At 38.6% G+C, this 27,381-nt stretch overlaps 1 protein-coding gene across 1 annotated transcript in view; it reads left to right on the top strand.

The window, feature by feature from the left end:
- MYO3A (myosin IIIA) overlaps positions 1-27,381 on the top strand; it is a 2,697,794-nt gene that overhangs the window by 2,260,874 nt on the left and 409,539 nt on the right. The window contains exons 26-27 of the mRNA XM_044064554.1: positions 7,764-7,875; positions 17,515-17,677. Coding sequence (XP_043920489.1) covers positions 7,764-7,875; positions 17,515-17,677 — 275 coding nt within the window. The remainder of the gene's footprint in view (positions 1-7,763; positions 7,876-17,514; positions 17,678-27,381) is intronic.

Genomic DNA, 27,381 nt, shown 5'->3' with positions numbered 1-27,381 from the left:
ATCTTCCGTATTTAGGGGGCTACCGCCTATGTGGTAGTTTGTGGGTACTTTGTTTTTTCCAAATGACTATGCACTTTTTGGCATTTAGCTTGAGACCATGGTTTTGACACTAGGTATGTGTCTCGGTGAGACCCTTTTGGAGGATATCTATGTCAGCTGGAGAGTCAATTATAGCCCCTAGTTTGCAGTCATCTGTGAACTTGGTGAGCCATAGTCCTCCTGTGCTTGCCTGTACCTCTGAGAAGTATATGCCGAACAGGAGGGGTCCAAGGACTGAGCCCTGGGAAATGCCACTTGTAACAGGTTTAGAGTCAGACCTAGCTCCTGCAACTCTTACCATGTGAGTTCTGTCTGTGAGCCAGTTGGCAACCCATCTCGTGATGTAGGGGTTTATGTTCAGGCTGATGAGCTTGTCTATAATACCTGAGTGGGGAATGGTGTTGAAGGCCTTTGCAAGGTCTAGGTAGGCTGTGTGGACCACCTTTCCCTCATCTATAGCCTTGGTAACTGTCTCAAAGTAGCCCACCAGGTTTAGGAGGTATGATCTGCCCTTAACAAAGCCAAACTGGGTTGGGTCCAGTGTTTGGAGGTTTCCAATGTCTCTGTTAATGAGATCCATGATGATGCTCTCCATAGCTTTGCAGACCAAGCTAGTCAGGCTTATAGGGCAATAGTTCCCAGGGTCCGTTGTGGCTTCACCTTTGTGGAGAGGAATAACCGTTGCTGTGCGCCACTCTGTGGGCATGTAGTCTGTGGAAAGGCTGAGTTTAAACAGTGTGTTTAGGTGAGGGGTTAGTTCATCTTTGAGCTTGTGTAGGACACATCCTGGGGCACCTTTCCGTCCCATTGATGCTGTGTTTTTGGCTTTGGAGAGGGTTGTTTTAACCTGAGTGTCTGTTATTTCAGGGGCACTACATTCTTCTGGTATAGTTATGGGACCTTTTGGGGGTGAGAGGGGGGTGAAGTTTGCACTGAATCTGCCTGCCAAAATGTTGGCTTTATCAGTCGGTTCAGTGTATTTTGTGCCATTCTGCACTAACTCTGAGCAGATCTGAGAATTGCCACTTAGATTCCTGACATAGCTAAAGAATGCCTTGTGGTTATCTTTGGAGTCCATGGCAATTTTTCTTTCGAAGCTAGCCTTGGATGATTTTATGAGGGAATGTAGTTTCTTGCTGATACTGATCAGGGATGTCTTCCCTTCTTGGGATTTTACTCTTTTCTGTACTAGTTTCCTCCTTCTATTGTATAGCTTATTTATGGCAGGGGTCAACCAGACTGGTTTCCTTTTCTTGGAGGAGTGAGTCTTGGTTTTGTTTGGGATAGCAAGATCCATGCATTCTTGTAGGTGCCCGTAGAGTGCATTAGTAAAGGATTTTGCAACTTGGACAGTGTTATCCTTTAGCATGGGAGCTTTGAAACTTTCCACCTCAGTATTAAGTAACGTGAAGTTTGCTTTTGAAAAGTTTTTCATGGTGGTTTCTTTGACCGGGGCTGGTGGTGGAATGTGGATATCCAGAGTGATTAGTTTATGGTCAAATCTAACCAGCGAGGGGTTGACCTCCACTGTGGAACTCTGGTCGCCCATGTTGGTGATGACCAGGTCCAATATGTTGTCACCTCTGGTGGGGGTGTTAACCAGTTGATCCAGGGTGTTTGAGTTTATAAATTCTAGGAAATGTCGGGCCAGGGAGTTCGTACATGAGTAGTTCTCCCAGTTAATGTTTGGATAATTGAAATCACCCAATATCAGGGTGTTTGGTAGGACCTTTATGTTTCCCAGTGTTTCCAGGTATTCATAGTGGGGGTGCTGGGACATGGCGGGTGATCTGTAGCAAGCTATAATTTGAATAGCAGTTTTGCCCATTGTTAGTTGCACGCGGATGATCTCTGAAGCATCGTGCTGTGTCACTAATCTGGAGGTGTGGGTTTCCTTGATGAATATGGATACTCCCCCGCCTTTTGTATTTTGGTCTGGGTTTTGTGGCCAAAATGTATGGTATGAGTTGTAGCCTGGTAGTGCTCGGGTGCTCTCTGGAGACTTAAACCAGGTTTCTGTTATATATCGATTTTCTCTATATTGAGGCGTGCCTCGAGTACGTGCATTTTGAGGTTAAGACTTCTGGCATTGAGCAGCATTACCCTCAGTTTTTTGTTACTTGTGCTATTTACGGTGATGGGTTTGTCTTTTGAGCCTTGCCTAAAAAGGCACCATGGAGCTGGCAAGAGCCTTGGCCAGTATTCGAAAGCCTAAGGGTGACAGGTGCAAGCCATCTCTAGAAAAGCAGTGTGGCTTGTCCAGCATGTCATCCCAGGTTGACAGACACTGGATCCCCTTTGAATGACACCATAAGCTTAGCCAATTGTTGAAATTGATAATTTTTTCTCTATACCATGGTATCATTCTTCATGAGGGAATGATGCTACTCAGGGTCAGGGTCATACCCGCCTGGGCTATGTGATCAGAGAGGTCCTCCATGTCTCTTTTCATGTAGTCCAGGGAGGTACGGCTCAGGTCATTCACACCAACATGGACAATGACAGAGTCATATTTGTACTTGTTCTGAAGTGACCTGAGTACTTGTGTTATGTGGTGGATCCTGGCACCCGACAGGCAACTAACAGTAACCTTCTCCTTGTTCAGCCTAGTGAGTGGGACATCAGTGTGCCTGACTATAGAGTCACCTACTACTAGTGTGTTGGGTATGTTATTTTGCCTTAAAGGCTGTGATTGTGTGACACACTGGTTTTGTGAAGTATGTGTTTCATGGTTTGTGTTGGGGGATGGAGGTTGCTTGGATGTCTGCTTTGGAGGTCTCTGTTGCTTTTGCAGATTTTTATTTAGAGCCTCCGAGTATGTTTTCGTGTATTTATGTATGTTTTTTTGCCAGTGCTGGTTTCATAGGTCTATGTGAGACTGGCGGTGTGTTGCAAGTAATTCCCTTCTCCTCTTGACTGCCTGGTCCAGTCTTGGGTTGAGAGAGCTTAGCCTCCAGTTTGACTGTAAAATTGCATCTCTCACATGTATTAGTGTTTGGTGGAAGGAGAAGAGGGTTGTCTGTGTACATGAGGAAATTGTAATATTGCCTCAAATGCCCAGATTCACCAGTTGGACTGGAGAGTACACCTGAAACTGCCCTTTGGACATGCCTGGATAGGTACAGTGAACTGTTTTACTGATTGGCTGGTAAGGTCGAATAGAGAGCCTTGTCCTTCTCTACAGTATAGGGGGGGTCTAGTGCTAAGGTTTATTAGTGCTCGCTATGAGTTTTGGTCAAGTGCAAGGATGAGAAGTGAATGATTTGAGTGCTTAAGTTGAAAGTTTGTCTAGTTCCAAGGGAAAATTTGAAAAGTACCCTTTGTGGAGCCAGGAATAGTTATACCCTAGCTAACTGGCGCTGCCTGGATTGCAAAACCAGGCAAATGCGGGTTTTATAGCAGAGAAATGAAAGAGATAAAAATTAGCCCAAAATGGCCAATAAACTACTAATTACTGGACTGAAACCAACTACTAATTACTGGACTGAAACCACTCCTCCAGGGACAGATAGACTGCTCAAAGCTCCCTCTTTCACAATGAACAGAGAAACTTCCTTCTATCCAAGTAAGGTATGGGCAAACACAGAAATTGTAACACAGTCCTGAATTCAGCACTAACCTGAAAACTGAACTGAACTAGCTTAGAAAGGTGGAAAACAAGTATTGTTTTATTTTTGGGGGGGCTTTTTTTGTTTTGTTTTTTTCAGAAAATAAAGCAGATACACTTGAGAGTGTAGCATACAATAGTTAAACAGGTAATTTAAACACAAAAATGACTTTGTTAAAGTGCAGGCAGTAAAATAAGTACAATATGTAGCTGAAACAAGCTTTTTAAATCACAGAAACTCTGGAAAATCAGTGTTTTAGGTGGAATTAGCTAAAGGCAGCAGGAAAATGCAGAAAAATGATACTTAATCACTCCAAAGTCTCTCTTCTGTCTCTCTGCTGTTGTAGAACTCTGCAGGGCTCCAGGCAGGAGCTTGCTGAGCTGTATACTAGCACAAAAACTTTGCAAATGTGGGTTTTATAGCAGGGAAATGAAAGAGATAGAAATTAGCCCAAAATGGCCAATAAACTACTAATTTCTGGGCTGAAACCACTCCTCCAGGGACAGATAGGCTGCTCAAAGCTCCCTCTCTCACAGTGAACTGAGAAACTTCCTTCTATCCAAGTAAGGTATGGGCAAACACAGAAACTTGTAACACAGCCCTGAATTCAGCACTAACCTGGTCCAGTTGTGGAAGAGTAGAAGACGGGAGAGCATGATTAATCTCATCATTCTCTGCCAGCCACTGCTTCTGTCACTGGGTTGCCTATAGTCATCTGGTCTTCCTTTTACTAAGAAGGATTGAGCCTGCTTTTCTGGAGATTATCTGGAGGAGTCACTAGTGCTCTTTATGTCTGCCTCTAAGGGGAGGGTCGAATGCTGCTGCTGTCCTGATGGTGTACTGGGTTCTCCTACAATAAAGTGCAGAGGATGGTCACAACTAGTGTGTGTCTGCAGCAGGAAGTCTGCTTTGGAAAAAACGTGTGCCTTCTGGTACAGCTGATTGAGTCCTGTGATTGTTAGGCCCCAGCAATAGGGTGTTTGGAGGAATAACTGTCCCATATCATTAGCCAGTTAGGTGTGTGATGCCTGGATATGAATGATGCCTAGATTTGTCATTCCCTGAATTGCCCTAGCAACCAGCCATTGAAGGACCCCAACTTATTCCCATTTTGATTTGCACACTACCTTATGTGACATTCCCCTTTGATAGATCATTTTGCAAATGTCCCCATCATTGCTTCTATATATGTATATACGTATATATGTATATATGTATGTGTGTGTATATATATATATATATATATATATATATATATATATATATATATATATAAAATTATACACACGCGCGCACACACACACACAAATGCACATTGGATATGATCTCCCTAGTTACTGTCTGAGTCTCCATATTGCCACACATGACCTGGCCAGACCCAGCAGCAACAAGAATATTCAGGTGCTGCTTAGCATAGAGTGCTGCCATGGGTGGCATGCATTGCTCTACTCATCTTTTCTGTGTCAAGCAATCCAAAATGTCTGTGTTAAATCATCTGTGTTTGTCTGTCTGCCACTCTATCCTGCTCTTCACCTTCTATCATATACTCAGCAATCTTTCAGTACCTTTATTACCTAGCTTTCTTTTGTAAGACTTACAAAAGAGCTCTTTTACAAAATAAAAGAATCACCATTCCTACCTGACTCCCTCACCTTTTATTCCTTATGGTTACCCTTCCATGCTTACCTCTGCTTGATATTTTCCCTTTCCTATGCCCTCTCTACCCCATTTCTATGTACCTCCATTCTCCTCTATTTATATGCTCACCAGGGTTACCTCTGTACTGTACACACCTACAGTGGCATTTCTTTTGGTGGCTTTGCTCAACTTGTTGCCTTCTTGTGCCAGCCTGACACTCTGTGCTAGCCATACATATATATCCATGTATACCTATATTCTGCACATGAATGTATACAGTCACTAGTTTGCACTACTTTGCTGGCATCCTGACTGCTGTTTGATAGTAACAGTACTTTTCCTGAGCTATAACATCTGTCATGTCATTCACATATGATTATCTACTGTCAAAAGCTATAGCTCTTCTTATCACAGGCATGCAGAAGGAGATGAATCCAGGTCCAAGTCACACAGTGATACTTCAACCTTGTAACAGGAGGTCAGGAGCCCTGTCATCCCTCAAAAACACACTACCTCTATAATCATGTCATGCAGTGGCACTCCATCTCTTTACAGAAGTCTGCATGGGCTATCATGTCTGGTGGTTCCCTCATCTAAGCCAACATGTTCCTTCTCTGTCACATCTGACACATTTCCCCCATCTTGCACTGTGCATGTGTGTGTGACATGTCCCACCCAGTTTGTCTTAACAGTCTTATGTTATAGTGTACAAATGTAAGCAACCATAATCCACAACAGACTCCATCCCACATTGTATTGAGGTGACTTCTGATACACAGTGTGATGAGACCATGTACTGACTAACATAGCTTATTACTAAACCTGATCTGTTTGAGACTGTCACTCTATGTTTGTCATGGCCCATAGGTGTCAATCAGACAGAGCAGGTTCTCCATTGCCACCATGTACTACATCTGACACTACCTACAAAGAGATTGATCTGTCCATGTATCACCCTGTTCCACCCTACTGTAATCTCTTGCCGATGCTTTGATATGTGGTAGACATCCTAATGGAGCCAACTTGTGGGACTGCTCAGGCTGTTCTGTGTGATCATGTTGTGCAGTAATGCACAAACAAAAAACAAAGAACTGATTCCTCATTATATCAGCATTGCACTGCCCCACCAGAGTATAGGGGGCATCTGTTCAACACACAAAAGACTCATGTGATGATATTTCAGATCTCTGCACAGGTGTTGTTATATTACAATTAGTCACAGATTCTGGATTCCAAACAGCAGTCATAATGCCATTCTCCAAGAGTAAACAGCATTACCTGCTACACATAACAAAATATTTTTGTCAGACTAGGTTTAGTGGCTGCATGCATGGTTTTTGTAACCATAAACATTTATTTTGCACATTGAGCCTGCACTGATCAACTAGATTGTAAAGGGGGAACTCTCACACACACACACACACACACACACACACACACACACACACACACACACACACACACAAATGCACATTGGATATGATCTCCCTAGTTACTGTCTGAGTCTCCATATTGCCATACATGACCTGGCCAGACCCAGCAGCAACAAGAATATTCAGGTGCTGCTTATCACAGAGTGCTGCCATGGGTGGCATTTTGCTGATAAGCAGCTTTGAAATGTTAGGCATGCATTCATGTTGGTGGAGTCACATAGTAATATGTGTAAGCTGCAGTACATAAAGCTGTAAATTGTGGCACTCTTTCTGCTATCTAAATCGGTATGCTATTACTGCTTTGTTTGCATATATGACTTCATTTACATCTTTTTATATAGTCATTTTCATACACCGTATAATGTGCAATGCAGCTTACTGCAGTCCTGTTCTGCATATGTCTCTGACTCTGAATCACTCACACCTGCATGTTGTCACTAACACTGTAACTTCAAACTGCAAACTGCAGTGTGGTTTGAATTCTATCCCTTGTCTCAAAAATTATATATACAGAGAATCAGCAGTGATCATAATCTCTAACAAGGCAGGTAGACAGTAGAAGAATCACGTTATTTACCCTTCAGTTACCACACCCTCATCCTTTTAGTGCATGAAATCTGGACAAAGCCTGACAAAACAGAGAGACAAAGGTCCAAAAATAGGGACAGAAAGTCGCTGGAGTAACAAGGTTTGTATTAACATACATTTTCTGAAAGATCTGAAGTCTGAAACTCAAATGTATGTCATTATTTAGTGACTTCGATCCTCAGATCATCCAGTAATTTGTCAGAAAACCACAAATTTTATGAGAGACCAAAATATGAGGCAGAAATCTGGACATTCTGTGAAAATCTGGACAGTTGACAGGTATGTCAGTCATTGTATTTATAATCATTAAAGTTGTATTGCTAAACTAATTCTGAATGCTTTCTTTAATTGTCTCTCATTTTGTGAGTGTCCATTACTTGTTATAAATTCCAAAAAGATGCAAAAGGACAAACATGCCATTGACTAACATCTGACTAATGCTTACCTTTTCTTCCAGGTACTACATACTTGCTTTTCGATCAAATGAAGAGCCTCCCATCAGTCCAGAAACATGTGCCACAATTTTGGAAAAAACGAAACTTGAAAACTGGGCCTTGGGCAAAACAAAGGTACCATTTCTCATGTCAATGTATAACCTGAGGTTCTAAAAAATATGTTGCACTAATAGTCTTTATACGGCAGTTGCATCTAGCTACAGTTATATCATAACAGTTTTCTAACAGCTGCAATGTTTCATGTCAAGACAATGACTCATGCCTGGTGCATAACGGCCTTGTTATGCTCATTTACTAAAATTACAGTACTCCCACTTAGACACAAGTATGGGCACATAGTTTATCACATGCTGTCCCTTGTTACCCTTTGCAGATACTGCATTTTTTCAGAAGAAGTGAATCACCTGTTGACATACTTTATTTGGTTATCGCACTTACTGTAGAAACTCCATAATGGCAAAACTGTATACGTTTAACATTGCACTGAGAGCATTCTTCAACATCCTTTTTTATGTTTCTGGAGTTGAACATGTCATTTCAAAACAGAAAACACAGTTCTAAAAAGTATGTGACTGATTATAGCATAACAAACTTAATGGTAAATTATTGTGATTCTTGTTATGATTTATTTAAATTATTTGTTTAAAGTAACCCTAATACCTAAATTGCAATATAAAACATAGATGTCTCCTCTAAATGTCTAAAAGACATCAAAAAGCATTAACACACGTGTGCACACATGCACAAAACTGTTTATTGACCACAGACAGAAGCACTTCAGCAAGATTACGACCCTGCAGCACTTCACGACCTCTACAGATTTTGTGTAGTATAAATACTTGAATGTGACTTGGATGTACTCAAAGTAATTGTGTCTGCAGTGCAGTTTAAGTTCAGTTACAATTTAAGTGTGCAGTAGAACTAACTTTTACTTGAAGGTTAACTAGCTACTATATAAAGCCTGAAGTGTATTTCATGAAGAAACACATGAAACCCATAAGGTCGAACCCATTTCACTGAACTCATTAACACCAAAAATTCATAACACTAAAACCTCATAACTGAAAAGTGCACAACTGTATAGATTTGCATAGACTGTGCATGATGATGTCATTTCTTACCATAGGAGTTATGCTGGAAGTGAGTCTAGAGTATGTGTGAACTGCGATGGGCAGCATCAGGTTGTGCCCCCAGACCTGTAGATATCTGTATCTGACTTTAAGCACTGATTCACTGTGTATGTGTTTTTTTTTTTCTTTTCTCCATGGCTGTGCAATCATGGAGTTAGTATATGTAAGTAAGGGAGTGCAGCCTGCAGAAACATGTTTTTAGGATATATTTCTTGTGGAGAATGTTTTTAGTGTTATGAGTTTTCAGTGATATGGGTTTAACGTAATGGGTTTCAAAGTTTCAGTGTTATGACATAGACCCATTTTTTATAGTGGCATAGGTAAATGCATTCTGTAAGGAAAGAAAAAAACAATAACATATGCTAGACAATATAATAAAGCATCACAATGCATTTAATAGCAATTTCATCTGTTAACTGTATTTCTTATTCATAGCGCTTACTGCCCACTTGTATTGATGGCTACCCATTTCAGCAGAACTTCTTAGAATATACCTGTCACTACCTTTGAAGCCAGAAGAATCTACATTACTGCTCAACTAATCTTTTAGATCAGTCTGATGGTATGCTTCTTGTATGACATAACAGTGTGTAATTCTATATACATACACTGAAACAGTAACAACAGAAAACTAAGTAGACCTGAGTACTCACTAGCCATTTCCAAAAAGACTTTTGACAAATTAGCCAGTTTCCTGAAATGCTCTCCCCAAATAAACTGATGCATTAGGCATTCATTTTTGCATTCGAAAAAGATAGAATTTACATCGTCAAACAATACAGCTGTGTTTGCTTCTGAGAAACAAAGGGGTACAACTCCTTTAGTGTTCTTTTAGTCTTGCTTGTGACCTATTAAAGTAGAACTAACCTGCTAACTTATTCAATAAATATTTTATTCCACTATCCATCCTATATAGTGATTATGCTACATGTCTGTAAAACAGTAGATCATGTTCCTGTTTAGTATACTATTTGATTTATATGCTCTATATGCATTTATATTATATTTTGTAACAATTTGTAAAATGCTTGTCATGCAACATTTTGTTATATGCATTGGCTTTGCCAGATGGTCTGATAAGTGTTTGAAGAAGGGCCCACCCACCAGGTTAACAAACAATAAAAAAATAAATATACAGCAGCAGTCTAATTTTGCCTGTCCACTTACGTGCTCCATGAGTCATCCATTCATAGTGCTCAAAGCATTTTTATTACTGAAACATTAGCGTCTCCCCTGACCAGAGGAGGATTTTAGCCTATGCACAATCTTCTTTAGATAAAAGATTAGTGCTCTGTATTTTACAAAATTTATTTAATGAAGTTTCTCTGTTCATCTGCTCCTAGTCCTGCTTGTGATCCTACTTATGTTACTTGCACCACGGCTAAAGAAAGATTACACTAAAAATGCCCCACCTACTACCAAACAAAACCACGACCCTCATGCCTCTCAGCTCACAAAATCTGGACAAAGCCTGAATAATGAGGGACAAAGTCCTAGTATAGGGACATTTTATAAACTTAAAAAGTTGCTAGAATTACAGGATTTCTGTTAGCATGTATTTTCTAAAGGATGTGGAATCTGAAATTCAAATGTATGTCATTAGTTAGGGACTTCAGTCCTTATTGATTTGCCAGAAAACCACAGATTTTATTAACAGACCAAATATATGAGGCAAAAATCTGGATAGTTGAGAGGAATGACAAAACATAGCCTCCATGGCTGCCTTGATGCTTTAAATGTTTCTTTTAAGTGAATGCAGCATCTTAAGATATCATGGAGTATTGTAAGCTGCTTAGTAGCCTATGCAATCCACCTCCATCTTGACTGCTATCGTAATGAAAATGTGTTATTTCAGTTTTAAACTTTCACATCTGTTTTTGGCATAGCTTACAAAATATGTTATGTTTGCCATCATTTTCATCCCAAGTTTCTTGTGCATTCCTAACAATCTTCTGTCTTTTGGGAAGTGCAAGAGCAAACTCACTTTGCATTTTCACTTTGAGCAGCATGCCCTTGCACAGTTGTGCGAAGCGCTTTGAAATTCATCTATTCTGCAATTACTTACTTACTTACTGACTTTATCAAGCACAAATGGTACTCCTCTATCTTAGCACTGTTCTTCAGATAGCTTTTCTCTATAAAATGCACTTTGGTATTTATTAACTATATTTTGTTATTTTTTTTCCTGCCATTAACATTTTGATTCATTCATTTTTTTTAATATGAATGTTAAGCGTCAGTTGAAAGAAATCATGAATACAATATTTGCAATCTGAAGTGTACTTTGTCTAATATAAGATTACATCCTTCATTCCTGTTCTGTCTTTGGAGTTTGGGTCACTCTTTTTTGTGTGAATTGGTTTGATAAAGTCCAGGATTTATGTGGACGAAAGCACTCACCATTTTTTGTTGCCATTTATTGGATTACACTATAAGAATAAACTTTTATTTCATTTTATTGTATTGTGGATTTCTATTTTCCCAGTGTGATGCGGCTGATTTTGACCAAAGTGGAGTGTTGTTTTTTTATGGTTGTGTGTTCCACCAGTGCACTCCATTGTGCAGAATGTAATTCTTCCCATTGTTCATAGGATCTGTGCTTTGTTCACAACACTAAACTTCATAAATTGATTAACTATAAAGAACCCCACTTCCTCTATAAAATAATAAACCACCTCTGCCACTCTGTATATTAACCTATTTTAACTATTTTAACTATTTTAACTAGTCTACTTCCCTCAGTGTCTCAACTTACACAGCCACTAGTATGTTCTTCTCTGCTCCTTATAGCCTAAACACCACCATCTAACCATCCTACAGGCCATCTTTTACATCTGGAGGGAAATGCACCATGGAGATTTGGGTGTTCACATGTGTCATGTCAACTTCTTGAGCTGAGAATCATATTGATATGTTGTGGAAACTGGAGGACTTATTTGTTCAAATACAGATAGCCACTACAGAGCAGTGTGGACATATCAATACTGAGACAATCCTCTCCTCACTTGAGGGTCCTAGAAATGAGAAATGTAACAGGGTATGGGATATAGACCTTTTAATCATTCTTAATACTGAAGCAAGGCACAGACGGTCAATGAACTCCCTGTGGGATATGGTGGGATTCTTTTAAATTATTTTTAATTAATCTAGAAAAAAACAGCTGGAAAATGCATACATTCATAGGCAAATACTAGCTTATCAGTCTACAGACTATTATAGGCCTAGCCAATAACCAGAGGTCAGAATTAAACCCTGTACCTTGCATCTCTCAGGTAAAGGCATTAAGCATTATAAGACCCTGCCATGTTAACCAAAAAGAAAAGAGAAAACATAAAGGGAGATAAAAAAGTTGGAAACAGTTATTGCACATCAGCAATCTGGGTTTAGGTATAAAGGCATGTGTTTTTTGCATATTAGCAGGCTTGTTAGGCCTGTGGTGTAGCCTAACCAAATTGCACGTGGCAAAGCTACATTAGAGAGAGCAAACAGAGGATGTTGGGCACTGGCATAATGCCTATAGATTTAAACATCATAAACAAATGATGCAGATTACTGAAATTAACTCAGAAAGTGATGATATAACCTCAGATCTCAATAAAGTAAATAAAGCATTTCAGGTGATTTACGAAACCCCGCACTCCAGGAAAACATTAGCCTCATTTGACTAGCTTTGTAAACTTGTGCGGTTTCTAAACCTGAAACATCTTAGTCAAATTGCCAAACTCAGAAAACTGTGTGTCAGAGGAATATATCACTGGCAGAGGTGGATACAAGCATTAAGAAGAATCCCATGAGTAAAGGCCTTATGGACCAGTGCTATTAATGTTGAGTCATAGCTTCTGTTAAGAGAAGAGTTAGCCCTAGTTTTAGCTGATTTTGTAAAAAAATCCAATATGGTAGGTTACTAGTATAATCTTCAGATGTTTTTATTATTGTTGTTTTCCCCAAACATGGCAAAGATCCTATAAGGGCTGTAATATTATCATAAAGATATGTGCCAGTATTCTAGTAAATACATTTCATCTAGTGATCCTAGACTTAATATCCAAAGAGCAAAAGGGGTTTATTCCATGCAGCAGCAGTGCTGACCATATAGGTGAGGTCATTTCTCTGAAGCAGTCTCTGCAGATGGAACCAGATCCCTGAGTAGCGCTACCCATCAGTTTTTAAAAGGTCTTCAGTTTCATCTGCTGGGAGTACCTGTGCAAAGTTATGGAGGGCTATAGTGTGTCTTCTGACCACATCAAGCAAAGATACACAACAGTGGAAATATTTAGAACTGCACTACATGGCAATGAGAATAAATACAGTCAATGGCTCTGCCTCTGCCTTTTCCTTATCTACACTGAAAGTGTTGTTACTGTGGTTACAGTCGACCAGAAAGCAGATGCACAGCTGCAAACAGCATATAGGATTGTAGCTAAATGTGCACTTATTTTATCACATCTCAATGGGTCCTTTAAACTCATTTGGAAGCTTTGGGATCCATAATAATGTTGACCTGTATGTTCATTGTATGCAACTCTTGATTTTACTAAAACCTTTTACTTACTATTAGGAAAAATCTGAAATATTTATAGGAATAAAATGAACTACATATGAAGAAGTTAACTGTTTAAAGTAAGGGATGCTGCAGAGAGAATTTATTAACCTACTAAGTTGATGGCATGGAGAAAGATGACAATAAACTTTCTTAAGGGACTTAAAATTATGGGTTAGCAGATTATAATTGTTTTGAAATGTTAGCATTGATTCTATAAAACAATACATGTTTATCGGATTATGCTCCTTGGGTCCGGAAATCAAATTACAATAGTAAGAGGGTGTGGAAAAGGGATGGAAATGTGCATATTATAAATACAGGGAATACTCTGAACAACAGAAGTGACAAAGTCTTGTATATGAAATGTAGAAAGAGAATGAATGGCAAAATGAATGTAAGCTGGGGAGTCTAGAATGTCTTTTATAACACACTTTATTAACATCCAGAAACAAATGCCAAAAAAAAAATAACCATAACAGAACAATAGTAGGCATACCATAAGTATTACCTGACAGTAAAAGTTCCATATCACCACTTTATCATTCAGCATAATATAGGGTATATATGTGTGTGTGTGTGTGTGTGTGTGTGTGTGTGTGTGTGTGTGTGTGTGTGTGTGTGTGTGTGTGTGTGTGTGTGTGTCTGTGTTATATGTGTGGGTGTCTGTGTGTTATATGTGTGTGTGCCTGTGTGTGTGTGTGTTTTATATATATATATATATATATATATATATATATATATATATATATATATATATATAGATATATATATGAGCCTACTTTGTTTCATTGAATCGCATTTCACTGAATTTCATTTCACCCCGACCACATCGCTGAAAACACAAATTACTGAATACTCATTTCAATGAATCTCATTTCACTGAACTGAACTTAGTACATATGGCACTGTGTAGGGTACTGTAAGGCAAGTAAAAGGTATATGCCCTTTTCCTCACTGTAGTGTGATGTTGTGATTTGTTTTAAGTTTTTGTAGTGCAGTCGTGGTTACTAGTTTGCATTGTGAAAGAAACTTAAGACATACTACCTCCTTAATAATTCTGGCATATGTTTATTATGCTTCACATATGCTCAGTCATCTTGTCTCACATAAGTACTTATTCTAAACTGCTCAATAAAGGCATTTATTTGATCTTGTCTTCCAGAAGTGATACAGTAAAAAAGTCATAATCATAACTTTGTAAATCTGGGTATCCTTGGCCTCCTCCCCTACATCTAGAGAAAACAAACTTTTAAGTAGTTATTTCCTACCTTTCCACCAGCTAAATGTTGCTATCAATCTTCATAATTTCCTTAGACATGGTTGGGAGCCTTGGCATGGAATGTCCTCACTAAGCAGTGCAGCACTTGTTAAGAAAGGGCTTCCTGTCTGGGGACAGGGTGAGAGCACTGTCTACTAGTAGAGACCGGGATGTGGGTGCTGCCCAGGTTGCAACATTACTTCCCTACTTCAGGGATACACCAGGTTGGTATTACACTGTCAGCACCAAGGTTTTGGGGTACACTGTTGTGTCAGGTACTGGCATTATCTCCCCCTCAGACTAAGACATGGCTGATTCATCTTGCTTCTGGTACCATTCCCTAATTTGTACCCCCTCAACTTTCCTGACAAGGAGTACAAAAAACATAAGGTCCTGATCTTTGTACTTTTAAAACAGTAGCTAGCCAGTTGTTACATTAGCAAGCAGCTTGCTACAACTTATCTGCAGTCCTGGCCACAATGGTAGTATTCATTTATGTAGCAGAGTTAAGAAATGTTGCTAAAGAAATGAATACTAGTGCTTCACTACCAACCAATCAGCATATCCTGAACATGATCCTTAATACTTAGAGGCCAGAGCAGCTGTCCCCTTTACCCCACCCGAGTTACCCCTTTGCCTACATGTGCAATTGGTATGCAGGCATGGCAACATAAAACACAAGGTATATTTGTCTTCATTCTGTACATAATGTGTGCCCTGCTGTTTTGTTGAAGCACTGAGATGTGGGATTGTCATATATCTGCAATTGCACTTATGCTTGATTATCTGTTTACCTTCACAAGTACAACATCCATGGAGTCTTCCCTAATGAAACAGGTCATGCTAGATATTTGTATAGCATTAGAGTCTAACAATAATGGCAGCCTACTCCTGGCACAGTCTTACAGCATGGTGCCATTGTCAGTGGGGGTACACTATCACCCACATCCACTAACACAGCTGTGGATGCCATACCTCTCACTCAGTACCTGATCTAGATGGCACACTGGACATTCATCACTAGTTATGCAGGTTGGTGATCTAGGCACAAACAGATGCCACCAGTGCCATGGCCAAGCTGATTAACATGCTATGTGGCATGCATAATAGCATATAAGATGGCGTGCAATGTTGGGATCACTTGTTGGGCTTGCTAGGGCAGACATTTAACAGACTGTTGGCCGGGCTTCCTTCATGAGCTTCTGACTCTACATACCAGGACTGATACAGTATGTGTGGTCACCACTTCTCTGTCTCCATTGTGGGTACACCCACAAGGCAGATGATTCGAGTTCAGATAGTGCCACCTCCCTGACACCATCTACATGTGGCAAACCTGGTGTGGCATGATGATGACACCAGTGGTCATCCACATGACATAGCCAGGCTGCCACAGTCACACAGTTCCACATTATCCTTGCCAGCATATGATAGTGGCATGCCAACACTTAGAGGGCATGCCCCATTTTTGACTGTTCAGTCTGCATCATTCCTACCCGAGGTTCCACAATCCCTATCATATGTAGCTCTGTAAAGCACTATGCATCTGCTGCAGATGTGTCTCCGGTGACCAGTAGTGCAGTCATCTGAATATAATACTGGCAATGCAAATTTCCTGGTTTATGTCTGAATTGCCTCTCTCTACATGGCATTGCTCACAATGCCATTTCGCATTGTGTATTGATTTCATTGTTTGTGAAGCCCAGCTATTATGGTGTGCAGAAGAGAAAAAGAAATAAGGAAATAGAATAGGAGACTGTGTTTGATTTTTATAACTTGCCTATATCTGAGACCTACTAAAAGTTCATATCTGTTGAATTTCCTGCCAAGTCTTGATAAATGTTTTATGCATCTATTTTTTCTGTGATTGTTTGATAAGGTAATATCTTTGCTATTAAGATGTTTGAAGTGCTTTAATTAATTATGTTTGTAATTGTTAATGTCAGTAAAACATTTTTACGAAAACATCCTCTGTACAGTCAGGAGTGTTTCTAAAATCGAAGGTAACAAATATAGTTGCGTTCTGTGAGGGATTGAAAACGAGGAGCCAGATATGTTCAGAATGTCCTGCGTTATTTATAATACAAATAAAATCTCTGGAAAATAGCAAGATGCTACTCAGCACAGGACCTGTAAATCCACAAAGTGCATTGTTGTCTATGGTGTCCTTTTCATGCTAATTTGCAGACAACCTAATTCCACTGCCTTGCACTTGTTACATGTAATTTCCAGACATTAGACAGATTCCATTATAATAGAGTTGGTATATCTAAGCAATGAGGATGTGGGTGCAGAATCAGAGACAGTTCAGTGAAACAATAAAATCCTAAATACCATCATGGGCTGAGCAAAACACTAAAAGACTGGAGCTGTAGTCACTCCTGTTAAGTCCCATAATCCCCAGATGGTTATACAGAAAGAAAAGATTGTGTCTCTTGAAACAGTCTACAGGCAAGAGTTAGTGAGGTTATATGTAGTAATGCTTTCAGGCTAGGGGAGGGCACAGTTAAGGAAGAATATATGACCAACATAACACAAACTGTACAGTAACATAAAATGGACACGTATTAAAGGTGAATACCGAGTTTCAACTTTCAAGGCACTATTTTGTCATGCTTTAAGTTGTTATAATGAGCAACTGTGGTGCATGATTTCATATCTCCGGAAGTTAATTTCTGACTGAATCTTTTTTTCTGCCTTGGCAATGAAAAGCAAATGACACAGTTAGTGCAAGTATAAAGCATAAGATAGTTGTTAGGAAAGTATTTTATGTCAGTAAGGATAACCTTGTAATATGTGGATCTCTTTTTTGTTTTCTTTAGGTTTTCCTTAAGTACTTTCATGTTGAACACCTTAATCTTTTGGTTAAGGAGTTTGTGGACAGAATCGTATTGATGCAATCATGCGTCAAAGGCTGGCTTGGTGCAAAAAGGTACCAGAAAGTGAAAGAGAAAAGAGAAGAGAGTGCTACGAAAATCCAATCAGGTAATAACCAGTATGATTCATTTTAAATGAGCGTTCAGTATGCAAACCTGATGTAAACAATGAGGCTACAGTAGAAAGAAGTGTGCCACACATCAGTGTTACCTTTTACTGCCTAGCTGTAATGGGACTCCACTTCTCTCGGCAAAGCTGAAGAAATGTGTGTAACTGGAAACACTGGCTCAAACAGTGACTAGTAACTGCTTTTTGAATTTGTTGTATACTATGTAATTTGTCAAGAACATTTAGCATTTAGCAACATTTTATAAACGGATGCAGCAGGTAATAAAGCATATTCTTTTGAAGTGCAGCTGTTTGAAGCTGGATTCATTTAAACTACTCTATGTTTTGGGATGTTTCGTTTAAATGGTAAGACTTACTACTCTGTAAAATAGTCTCTTCTTACACATTTTGTTCTCTTTTTCCTCATCTTGTGCTCACTTTGCAGCTGAGCATTGATGATGTCACCATATTGTATTCTAAAAGGAGCTTTTTTACTGTGTCATGATTTCATTATGTGATCTAGAATAGGATGTATGCAATCACCAACATGAGGCTTTGAGTTCTAACATGTAGTTTTCCTCAACCACCTAATGAAACATCAATCACAACTCTTCCATGTGTATTGTTGGGGTTACCACCATAATGTATAACTTTCCTGTGATGTGAAGTTTGAATTATTAAATAAGACAATGTGTTTTAAAACCAAACTTTGTGCAAAATGATTTTTTTTTGAGGAAGAGGACTATTGTAAAATGGATCTTAAAGAAACAATGCCTATCCTCTTTTTTAAAAATGTCATTGTGCATGAAAACTGTTCTGCTTCAGCAGTTTTCAAATCAGAATTTTAATGTCTATATTTATCTGGTGTATACATGCTTATTAAAAGCAGTGTCTGTCTAGTAACTTTTTCAGATGAGCCATTGTATGGTAGAAGTGTTCTGCAATGGTAGCTTCTTTTTCAGTATATTAGCTTGAGCATGACCTCTGTTATACAAATTACAAATGGTGATTTCTGTGCTTACTCCACCATTGGTTTGTTGGCTGAGTATTTTATATGACACATATTCTGTGTCATTTATTTTGTCATGTGTCTTATTTAAAATGTATTTTATGGCTGGAGTGGGCTATGGATCATCGTGAGTCTAGCTCTGTTGAAGAAATACGGTATGTGTTTTGGAGGGATGAATCTTTGGAGTTGACCCTATGTTATATATGTTCAGTTGTGTTGCAAATTTACTTTACCCACTTGTAAGACAAACAATAAGATAATGGCATTAAGGCTACTTTTTGTTTGTCATTTTATAATACTTAATAGTCTGAGGCAGTGATAGAAATTATTTCTGGATTACTGAGGGTGAAGCTAACAGATATAAGAAGTGTGGTCATGTGGGGCTGAATGAGACAATGGTGTGCATTACCCTGTCATGAATTATTTGCATTAAACAGCATCTATTTTGTGTTTGAAGTCTGTATTCCTGGTATTTAGTTGCTGTTTCAGTTATATGGCTATTGACAATATGTCAGTTCTGTTGTTGTACACTGGACATATACTGTAGGTGGAACAGGAAACAATCTGAAGTCATAAATAACTTATAGAGACACTTAAGTATTATGGCATTGTCCACATTTTTAAGGTATGACTTTTTTTTAACAAAAAACAGCTGTTTTGAATCATTTATGACATAGGCAATTGTACATTTATGTAGATGAAGACAAATCATATTCAAATATTTTCAGCTGCAAACGTTATACATCACTTATAATTTTCTATACAGTTATTGTCAGTCATTCATTTCCTGCCTTTCCTTAAACCTCATTTCTCCTCCAAAATTTTATTCTGCATGTATTGTTCCCACAATTACCATTTTTTCTATGTAACGCTCTTATCTTTTTCTAAATGTCCTAATTCCAATTCTTTTATCCCTGTTACTATATTCACTACTTCTAGGAAAGTGTTCTTAGACTTTGCTTTGTATTTTCTAGTAATTGCTTTTTTTTGGCAGTCACCAGAATTAAACTCATCAAGACCTTACTATGTCTAGGCAAATCAGATTCTGTATCACAGCTCAAAAAATCGTTTCCTTAGTTGCATCAATTTGCTCCCTAATATTTCTAACAGAGCAGTGGCAGGGAAGTTTTAAACTCTCCCAAAAATATGTTCCCAATTACCTCTTTAACATAGCTGAAAAGATTTATAATTGTCCTTAACTTCAGATGCTAACCTACATTCAGTTGAAATCTCCCAGTATAATGCAGTTCTTGTTTATAGCGACTTCATTGAGTACATTTAGGAATGTTACATGATTTTCAGGAGACATGGAAGGTGTCCAGTAAGAGGCTAGAAGCCTTTAGCTTAGCCTGTTTAATGTAATCTGGAGTTCTTTCAATTGCATTTGAGGGTTTCTGGGAATCTGCCTGAAGAATATGTGGTTCTTAACAAATATGGAGATGCTGTCACAGTTACCACCATGCTTGAATGTATGGTAGGTTAAAAACCTGGTAAAGAGGGAGTGCTCTCTTTACAATTAAATAATGTTACAGTAATTACACAAATATTATTGTGTTCCAAACATAGGAGAGCCTCAAAACTGGGCAATTTGTTGTTGAGACCTCTGGTTTTGTGTAGAGCTACATTGTTACACTAGAATGTCCATTAGATGGATCATGCTTAAAAAAATTAAACAGGCAGCAAATGGTTTAGCCAGTATGCAGAAGCTTTTGAATATGAGAATTTAGACTTGAGCATCTTGTCCCGTGATGACACATGCTAGATCTCCCTGAAATTTTGCAAACTATTTAACCAATTGCTGAAACTAACTCTCTTTCTGTGAATGTGGGCAGCATCATTGGAAAAGGAAGGATTTCACTCAGGACCACTGTCTTTCCTGCATTTATCACATGTTTAGAGAAATCTTATATGTCTTTCTGCATGTCCCTCAGCGTTTTGTGCCTCAAGTCATTCACATACACACGGACCACCAGCATGTCATATCCATACTTGTCAGATTAAAGGAAATTTAGAGGCCTTGTGTTGTCAGAGAATCTGATACCTAAAAGATAACTTCCCTATTTTTGTCCAGCCTAGTAAGAGTAGAGTCTGTTTGCCTAATTGTAGCTTCACCTATCACAAAAACATTTTTATCAGTACAATGGTTTGAAGTAATATATATATATATATATATATATATATATATATATATATATATATATATATATATATATTAATTCTAAAGGGCTGTTGCTGATTGTATTTTTTTAATTGAACCCATTATACTGAAATGAACCTTTCTTTGGTCAAACTGTTTTGTTACTATATTGACCATTCTAGTACAAATTATGGAAAAAAACTGAAGTCCTGTTGGAATGCTCATAAACATTTCTGATTGACCTTTATGACATAGGGGTACAAAGGAAGAAGTCTCAATTGTTGGCAGATATAGGTTTGACTTGAAAGAGAAAGATGAAGTGAGAACTGAAAGTTAAAGCTGAAGTTGGTGTACTATGCTGGTGGATGTAATACATAGTAGGTGGGACAAGCAGGAACAGAGGCAGATGACGGTTTAAGCAAACAATATTGCAGGTCTTACTCTATTCTCAACAATCTAGTCTTGTCACTCAGTAGCATTCCTAAACTGGGGAGATTCCTAAACTGGGGAGATGAACTTATGAGACTCTATGTGCATGAAATTATCTGGTAGCTGACATAGTCAAGGTGGTTCTACAGGGATGAAAAGAAAAAGGCAAGAAAAATGAGATGTATTTCTCATGTTGCATTAATTTAACACAAGGCAGTATACAATTAGGGAAGTATGTAGCTTGTGGACTGATTTGAGACTAAAGTATGAGAATATTAAACAATGGAAGGATGAAATATCCCTTGGGTAGCCACTCAGAAATGTTATTGAACTGTTCTAACCTAACAAAATAGTAGCTCCCCAATACAGAAAAGACAAATGCGTGGATATAAAAATCCTATCTGGCAGTAGCGCCTGCCTTACTGCCCCAGCAAAGAGAAATGGTTACTTTCTGTGTACCCTTCTGGTGTTGGGTTTGAGATGAAAATAAAAGTACAAATGGATGGAGGTATATATATAAAGTCAGTATACTCAGCAATTACTGTCACTCTATTGAATATGAACACTCAGATCTCTAGTTGTCTTAAAATAGCCACTAACTAGTTTTACACAAATACACACTACCTCTGCAAAGATAAAATGACTGTTTAACTTGAATGAATGACAACAGCGTCAGTCATTTTCTCCCACATATAACATCTCTATTCAGCAATTAAAACACACACACACACACACACACACACACACACACACACACACACACACACACACACACACATGCACACATGCACACACACACACACACACACACACACACACACACACACACACACACACACACACACACACACATGCACCCACACACACGCACATACACACATGCACACACACACACACACACACACACACACACACACACACACACACACACACACACACACACACACACAGATATGAGTGACCACCCATTATAGCCACTTGTATTACTGTGACTGTATATATCAGGTGTTTGGCTGCATCAAATGAATGAATAAATGTATACAAATGTTCAGTGCTGTCAGAATAGTATGCAACTACATATACATCTTGGCTTCTTATCTCAAGAATCAAGGAAAATTTTAAAGATTGTAGTAAATAAATGAACCAAATCAGGGACAGCTATTACCCTTTATACTATTATATGATCTTTATATGCTTAAAAACTTACTAGGATAGCAGACTTTGCATTAGCATGTTTTTTGAAGGCTATTTAGTCTGGCATCATGATTTACTGACTGCAATCTTCATTGATTTGCTAGGGTTAAAAAGTACAAACTTTACAAGGAAGAGACAGAAATATGACACAAAATATTAGAGACATTCTGCCAAATCAGGAACAGTTCTGAGTATCTATGCCCCCTTCAAACACACATATAATCAAAGTAAGACAGGTTAGATCATCTATGCCTCCACACATAAATATATATATATATACACACACACACAGACACACACACACACACACACACACACACACACACACACACACACACACACACACACACACACACACATGACCATCAATTGTAGTTACTTTTATGACTGTGACTGTATACCTCAGATATTTGGTTGTCATCAAATAAATGAATAAATACATAAATAACTGCCAAGAATATATCTTCTCATCTCACTACTGCCAGAATACAGATTGCAACTCACTCATCCCCTCTTCCCAAATACCTCTCAAGAATTAAGGAAAAATTAAAAATAATGAGGGGCACAGGAGCAAAATCAGGGACATATATTATCTTTACATACTTAGAAAGTTGTTAGAATAACATGTTTGCATTAGCATGATTATCTGAAGGCTACAAAGTCTGAAACTCCGATGTCTGTCATATATGAAGGGTCAAAAGCAAACGTCAAGGTGGGAGGGTTCCTTTCTGGCAAGCTATGTTTGAACAGAGGAACCAGACAGAGGAGTCCTTTTTCTCCTTTGTTATTTGCCTTATACTTAGAGTCATCTCCAAATAAATAAAGGACTCACAAATTCAAGGATATAACTGACATGGTACTCAAAACAAATTAGCTTTATTTGCAGATGATGTTATTTTGTATTAGATAAATCCGGAAAAGGATATGCTAGTGTTGTGAAACATTTGTAGACAGTTTCACATTTTATCAGGCTATAAAACAAATGAGGATAAAATAAACATTGTAGCAGTAAAGTATGTCCCCACACATGAACTGGTGTAGCAATATTCATATTTATGTGGACTTTTGAAAATGAAGTATTTATTTATTTGGAATAAAAAGGATTCTATTATGACAGCTTAGGATATGTGAGAATAGATTAAACACAGTATACAGGTCAGGCTTATATTTTTATCAACCAGAGGAAAAGCTGTGTAATTAATAAAGAAGTGAAATAAATTATTTGGGTGGGACAAATGGCAAGAGTTACATGGGCTAAGTTGTTTCTCCCCACAGAAGAAGGTAGTTTAGGATTTCTAGACTGGAAGGGTTACTTCAGAACTAGGGCGGCCACGGTGGTGCAGTGGTTAGCATTGCTGCCTCACAGCAAGAGGTTCTCTGGTTTGATCCTCGGCTGGGGTGCCTTCTGTGCGGAGTCTGCATGTCCTCCCTGTGGTCGCGTGGGTTTCCTCCGGGTGCTCCGGTTTCCTCCCACATCCCAAAGACATGCTGCAGGTGGATTGGAGACTCTAAATTGGCCCTAGGTGTGCGTGTGAGTGTGCCTTCTGTGGAAGGTTGGGCGCCGGGCTGGCAACTCGACACCGTAAAACTCCACTGCCATTCAATGTGCGGACAAGGTGATCCGCTGTGGCGACCCCTAACCGGGAAAAAGCCGAAAGAAGAAGAAGAAGGGTTACTTCAGAACTACAAAGTTAAAATGCACATCCATAGCACAAGCAGATGACTGCAAATCAAAGTGTAAAAAATGGTGTTGAAAAAGGGATGTTGTGTTGTTGTTGTTGTTGTGTCTTTTGGCTTTTCCCGGTTAGGGGTCGCCACAGCGGGACTCCGGTCCGCTAATGATTGGCAGTAGATTTTTACGTGCCAAGTTGCCGGCCCTGATGCACAACCTTCAACGAAGGTACACCCATTCATGCATGTCTCCACAGAGAAGACGCTCTAGCTGAGAGTCAAACGAGACAACGTCTTACTGTGAGGCGACAATGCTACCGCAGCACCACCACCGCAGTGAAAAAGGGATACATTTCACAAAATAAGGAAAGAGTAGGATTTTGGATGCAAGCACTTAAGCTAAACAGTAACAACTATACAGAATATTATATGTACAAAGTAGCAGAAATGTTTTGAGAACTAGGCCAACATGGGAAAGGAGAAAAGAGATTTTATCAGTGGGAATGACCAAAAGTTGGACACAGAAAAAGGCAAGAAGGAGAAGGAATTTATTGGTGAAAATTAGCTTTGATTTGGGACAAATAGCCTGGGTAGGAAAAGTTACAGGATTTGCTAACATAGTATGAGTATAGCTAGAGGGATAGGGGCGTGTAAACTGAAAGACTGGCTCTGGCAGAGTTCTAGAGGAGTCTAGAACAGAAGCTGCAGTAAAACACAGATAAGGACATTATGGAAAATATTGTATGACAACTTTAATAAATAAATTACAAGAGGCTAGAAAAGACTGCAAATGAGAGTATAAAGGCAATATACAAAGAAACAATAGCAAGATATTTGTATGACTCCCAAGTATGCTATAAAATCTAGAAGATTTAGGATTTTTGCACAGATATTTTTATATCACCAATTAGACTTCAGAGATGTTTTCCACTGGTAGACAGCAATTGCTGGGGGTGTAGTGGAAATGAGAGGGGTACATGGGAAAATATTTTTTGCAAATGTAATGAGATTATAGATTTTAGAAATTCCCTACAGGGTACTTGAGTAAAAAATGTCGGGGGAGCAAATTATTTTACTAAGGAAATGATTTTTGGCTGGGATATGAAAACTGAATTGCTTAGACCAGTAAGGTCCTATTAGGTTTAATGCTGCTGGCTGCCAAAAGAGTAATTACTAGGAAACAGAAATCAAAAACAAAAGCAATTGCAGCAGAATTGTTAAATGTTATAAAAGGCATAAAAAATTGGAGGTGGGATCTTGAGAAAAAGGATGGAGTAAATTGCATAGAAATAAATGGAATCCTGTGGGAACAGTGCCTACAGAATAATATTCAAGTGGAGTAATATTTCAAGGAAAGCTGGACTTGAGCAATCTATATAGTGTTAAACCAAATAATTAATAACACAAAAATCACATTTTAATAATCTGTAAAAGAAAAAATGTTGTAATTGTTTATTTTGTCTTCTATAGTTGAAAGTGTATATGTCAGTATGTAATGTGTGATGTTAAGATGCAAAACAAAATCACAATCTCATGTACCCTTTAGTATGCACTTGGCAAGGCATATGACCAGCTCAAGAGACCTCAGTGCTTCCTTACCAATAAAACCAAGTGCATGCCCTTCTCAAGTTACCCTGACTACCTTAACGCTCTCTCTCTCTCTGTTTTCCATTTCCTAATTACTAATGAGAGGAGATCTTTACTTTGCCTACAGGGCCTTGGTAGATCTTTCACCAAAAATACCTCTTTTATGGAATAAAGTAATCTTAGAAGTTAAGCAAAGTAGCACCGTGACTCATTTTAAGCATGACCTTGATCACTTCTCTGGTAATTGTAAGTACAGTCCCTGTATACCTTTGTCAGCTAACTCATATATGCCTCTTTAACCTCTTGTGGTGCTCAGGAATGTCGAGTTATATGACACTTTGACAGACATACTGTATAATGCAGACATGCAGGTGGGCCTTGGCCAATCATTCTCTTAAAACATGCAGTGGAATGTGCTACACTGAACTGTAATGCATATTACTGACCTGATGCTTCTCCTGCTGACACATGGATGGTTGGTGCCAGCTCAGCTCACACATCCAAGCCATTCCCACATTTGAGGACCTGCACCCCTTGTATGTTTGTAAGTATCTGTTATCCTCCCTATTTTTTGTGTGTATATCATTCGTGTCTGTCTCATGGTGTGCTCTCTTTGTTTGTCCCCCCGATACCTACCTTTCTCCTTCTTTTCCATCTTACAAAAGGTTCTTTTTACCTACAAAATTAAATAAGTAAATAAATAAATAAGTCATTAATCATTCTTTCCTCCACACCATTCATACCTTACCCTTCTGAGTTTAGCTCTGCTTACCGGTCTCCCCCCCTTTTTGCTGTCCTACCTCCACCATTTCCTCACCATTTATATGAAGAGCAGGACTGCAAATTTGCTGTGCACACCCGCATTGTTCGCTCTGCTGGCTGCTTGTGCCAGATGAACATGAGATGTAGTTACGGTGCCCTACTTTCTCCATGCGAGTGTGCATTAGCTCATTCACACTAGCTGTGATGCCTATCACATTGGTCATGTGCCCTATTGTAGAGCGTTGCCTGCTACAGAGCACTGGTTATTCTGTCAACACTGTTACCACTCTTTTATTATTCAGTCATTTGTTTGATATTTTGGCACTAAATTCTGTGTAATTCATAATTATAGCTGTAAGTCACTTCATGTATTCACCCCAGAAGCCAGAACCAAAGTTGCACTTGTCTATGAGTCCTTCCCATCATCACAGCATTTGCGACTACTTATATTAATACATAATTTAGTGTGCAATTAAAATGGAATTTTTAAGTGTAACTACTTGTTCATTATAAGGCTGTACATCTGTTTTATTAAATGTGTGAAATATAGTGATCCACAATCAATAACTGTTTCCAGGCTGTGTGCTTTAATCCTGTGTGAACCATAACTGCACTCACTTCCACTTTATTTTGAATCACTTCTGTGCATTCCAGAAGCAATTCTCATAGTCTTACCATGTTGTTTATGCTACTTATTTCAGAATTCTATAAACTATTAAGGTTAATAATGATAACCATTGTAAAATTACATTTTTCTGTCCATCATTTACATCTTTATATTTCCTTTATTCCTTAATGTTTGTCTGTTCATTCTTTTCCTTTTGCATACCCTGTTTATGCCTTGTGTTCATTCCATTTATAGTTGTCTCTTATTCTCTTTATGTACAATTCACCCATTCCTTTACCCATATATTT

This window comes from Protopterus annectens, chromosome 3.part0 (genome assembly GCF_019279795.1).
Source record: "Protopterus annectens isolate FY-2018-M chromosome 3.part0, PAN1.0, whole genome shotgun sequence".
Taxonomy (NCBI): Eukaryota; Metazoa; Chordata; order Ceratodontiformes; family Protopteridae; genus Protopterus; species Protopterus annectens.
Note: the sequence above shows the minus strand (reverse complement) of the source record. Positions and strands in the feature narration are given on the sequence as shown.